Source organism: Loa loa (genome assembly GCF_000183805.2).
Source record: "Loa loa unplaced genomic scaffold supercont3.504, whole genome shotgun sequence".
In the NCBI taxonomy this organism is placed as follows: domain Eukaryota; kingdom Metazoa; phylum Nematoda; class Chromadorea; order Rhabditida; family Onchocercidae; genus Loa; species Loa loa.
In genome coordinates this window covers 9,120-13,190 of record NW_018108684.1, presented here as the reverse complement: position 1 = coordinate 13,190, position 4,071 = coordinate 9,120, and the positions used below count along the sequence as shown (strand labels likewise).

General features: G+C 22.8%; 1 protein-coding gene across 1 annotated transcript in view; it reads left to right on the top strand.

Annotated features, from left to right (window-relative positions):
• The window catches only part of LOAG_13231 (hypothetical protein), a gene marked incomplete at its 3' end in the record, with an annotated part of 5,665 nt that extends 1,657 nt beyond the window's left edge, over nt 1–4,008 (top strand). Inside the window, exons 3-7 of the mRNA XM_020448662.1 lie at nt 308–468; nt 836–1,034; nt 2,027–2,287; nt 3,034–3,178; nt 3,665–4,008. Coding sequence (XP_020301214.1) covers nt 308–468; nt 836–1,034; nt 2,027–2,287; nt 3,034–3,178; nt 3,665–4,008 — 1,110 coding nt within the window. The remainder of the gene's footprint in view (nt 1–307; nt 469–835; nt 1,035–2,026; nt 2,288–3,033; nt 3,179–3,664) is intronic.
• Nucleotides 4,009–4,071: the final 63 nt, after the last annotated feature.

The window sequence follows — 4,071 nt, the reverse complement described above, 5'->3', positions numbered from 1 at the left end:
TTTTTTTTGTAAGATGAAAATGGAGAATAGAAATTGCAATTTAGAAATTAGAAATTCAATAAATTAGGGGAAAACTATAAACTAGAAAATAATCAATTTAAATTCTTTGAAAAGTTTATTCACATTGAATATAACCTTTTTCTCTCCCTTTTGACCTTTTCCTCTCTCTCTCTCTCTCTCTCTCATCCTTCCATCCATTCAATGATGATTTTTTGACCTTTAGCTTGAAACTGTCTTTTATGACAATGATATTTTTGATTTATTTAAACTTAGCAATTAACCTTCTTTACCTCCTGCTTAATTATAGATAATTACCGATTATATTTACTGCTTGAGTGAAACGAATCGTACATGTCGCGGTAATCTCAAATATCACACATTGCAAACTTTACTTCATCGACAACGTCGTGAATTTTCATGTAATTCATTTCCGGAAACAATGAAACCTAGTAATTATGTACCTATCGGGTAATTGTCACACTTCTATTTAAAATTAAAGCAAAAACAAACAAACAAACAAGCTTAGGATAATTTTAAAAAAATGTTGCAATTTATTGTTCCATAATTTTGATGATAATTTTAAATGAATTTGATTATTTATCTTATATTTCAACAGTTACTTTGCTCAAAATTTAAGTTAAAGTTAAAACTTCGCAAATCTTCATAAATTTCAATAAGTAATTCAAGTGCTATTGTAAAAAAAAAAATTAATGAAATTAACAGAATGAACAAATTTTGCAATCGAAATATTGGATTACGACATTTACGTACTTTATATTGATTTTTTGCAATAAAAAAAAAAAACACAAATTTTCTGAAAATTTATAATTTTCAGATGTGCATTCCCAACTGATACAGCTCCTCACACAATGCAACGTTATTGTGGACTTTTTGGTTCACGACATTTGCGCACATTAAATGGACATTTTGTAACATGTGCACGTACCGGTGCTTATCCATTGATAAACAATAAACATTTGCTAATACAAATTACCCATTCATTCCTTGGGTCTGGTACCACTGCTATTTCGAAGGTATAAAGTTTCAAATTCAAATTCAAAAAAAAAAAATTGTCATCCTTTAATCAATAATTAAAGTGGAAAATGATAGTGGAACTTTTTTTTTTTTTTGAACAAGAAGTATTGTATTTGATGATTGAATTTCAGTATGAGATTTTTGTTCAAATAATATACTATATGAAAATGCTAAAATTAAATATTTTGCTGCATTTTAGATATTAATAGTTATTATATAAATGTTTTATCGAATTGCTTTACTTGAATACAATAAATTATGCTTATGATATCATATTTATCATATAAAATAATGAAGAAAATAATTAAAAATATAAAACAAGCATAAAATATGAAAAATATAAAATAAAATTTGGTATATGAAATGCCAAAAAATAGAAAACAAATATAAAGTATAAAAAAATATGAAATGAAATTTATTATGTAAAACAATAAAAAATATAAAATAAAATTTATTATATAAAATAATAATGTCACATTTATTATATAAACATTATAAATATTATATAAAATCATTGCAGCGTAATCATTACTTGAAAACATTACAGTTAAGAATATCTTTATATTTCCTTGTTTTTAAATACTATATAAGGAATACTGTATGTAGATACCATATAAAGAATACTGTGTGGAATGAAATACTGCATGCAAATACTATATAGAGAATACTGTATAAAATTGCTATATTTACGTATTGATCAGTTTCTAAAAGTTTGTAAAATCTTTAAAAATATAAATCAATTTCCACCAATTTGCGCCGGCTTAAATTATGCAGTATGCGACACTTGCGCTATTAATAATAAGAATGCAATGTTTACAATGTGCTGTTAGTGATATTATATTAAATTAAAGTTCATATGAAAATAATCAAATTAAGATACACGTCTTTCTTTTCTTTGTCCTGAGGTTACTGTAGCAACAATAAAAAAATATTTTAAATGGAGGGTGTAATTTCAAATTTATCATTAAACCTTTGTTTTTTTTCTCTCCAGGTTACTGTAATCATAAAGAAAAATGAACGTTGCACAACACGTAAACAATATGAAGCAGGATCAGAAGATGAGCAATTACCGAATACATTTACGGATGGTAGTATATTTGTTGGTAATTCAGGACGAAAAGCAGTAGAAATTAAATCATTAAGTCAAAATCATATTGAAATTACAGTACGTTATATAGCAACAACAATTTTTATTCGACGACATGGTGCATATTTATCGGTTGCTTTAAGGATACCGGAACGATTTATTCAGGTATTTTGTTTTTTTTAGTCCAAAAAAAAAAATTATATTACCATGTTACACTACAACACTTCAATTTTATTCATTTCCAATAAATTATTTCAATGTTTGTTTATTTATTTGTTTCTCTTTTTTTTTAAGATAATTTAGACTTCATTGATCTTTAATCATTCTTTATTTCCTATTATTTTTTACTTAATTAATCATAAACATTTTCCGTTTTCATTTTTTTGGCATTATTTCTTATCGTATTTTTGTATTCTTTTATCAATTCATCTCACATATTACATTATAAATTATTGTTACAATAAACTTCTTTTCAAATTTGAAATTATATATATGTATTTTTTTTTGGATAAACAAATTATTTCAAATTATATCATGATATTTTAATCTTATTCATTCCCAATAAAATATTTGAAAGTTTGTTTATTTATTTTTTTCAAGCGATTTAAATTTGATTGATCTTTAATCATTTTTTGCTTTTTTCCATTATTTCACTCAGTTAATCATAAATACTTTTTCATTTTCATTTTTCATTTTCAATGTTATAAAAAGATTGTAATTATATAAAAATATATATAGTTTAATAGCACAATGATAAAATAATACAAATTAATTTAGTATATGATTATATGAATTTAATATAATTATTTATTGGAAATTTCATTGCAATTTTTATTTTATCTTAAATATTAAATAACAAATGAAGAAGGATCTTTTTTTTTAAATGATTAAATGAAATTATTTTATTTTAGGAGCAAACAGATAATGAATTCGATATTTGTACATCCGGTTGTAGTCGTAGTGAAACAATAAAACTTGAAGAAGCATTAGCAAATCCTCTTTCATTCACCAGATGTTATGGAGTTCGAATGAAAATACCACTAAAAATTGCAATTGGTCGGTAAATTTATAATAAAATTTTCATATTTTTCAAGAAACAAAAAATAAAAAAAATAATAAAAATTTAAAATTTTTTTTCGTTAAATTTTCATAAATAATAATTTATTTTCAATTAGTTATGGAATTATTCAAAATTTTTAATAGTAAAATTCAAGTAATTAAAGTTTCATTTTGAATTAAATATATTATTTGCTGCTATATTTTGAAATAGTTTAAGCAAGATTAATCGAAAATTTTGTATCCTTTTAATAATTATTTAATCGTTCAAAATTTATCCATTATTTTACAATCATTTAATATATGCTTTGTGTATTTTATAATAATTTAATTAAAATTAAACCATTTCAAAGCATTTTAATTATTACTTTAAAAAATTTAAAAAATTTGAAAACTTTTCAAGCTTTAAAATTTTTTATTTTTATTTTTTATATTTTTTTATTTTCATTTATTCAATAAATAAAAAAATTACATTACAATTTACAGAACGATGCAAACATGTTAATGTAACGGATGCATTTTTTGATGCATGCATTTTTGATTTTTTAATTAGTGGCGATGAAATGTTTGTTGCGCAAATTGCTAATGCGCAATATGATATTATCGATTTATATTCACCTTATATACGACACTATTTTACGGGTCGACAAAATTTGACATTATATGATTCAAAAGCTGGTTATAAATGGAAACATTGTATTCCGGAATCATCATCTTTCAATTCGGAACAAATATCCGGTTCAAATAATCTATCACAACAACGATACAACATTAATGAATTTGTAATATTTATGCTAATTTTCATGATAATTACATCTGAGATTTTTTAAATATCTTAATTCATTTTTTTTTTTGTTTTAAGTTTTTAAAAAAAAAAGTAAAAATTAGTAAAA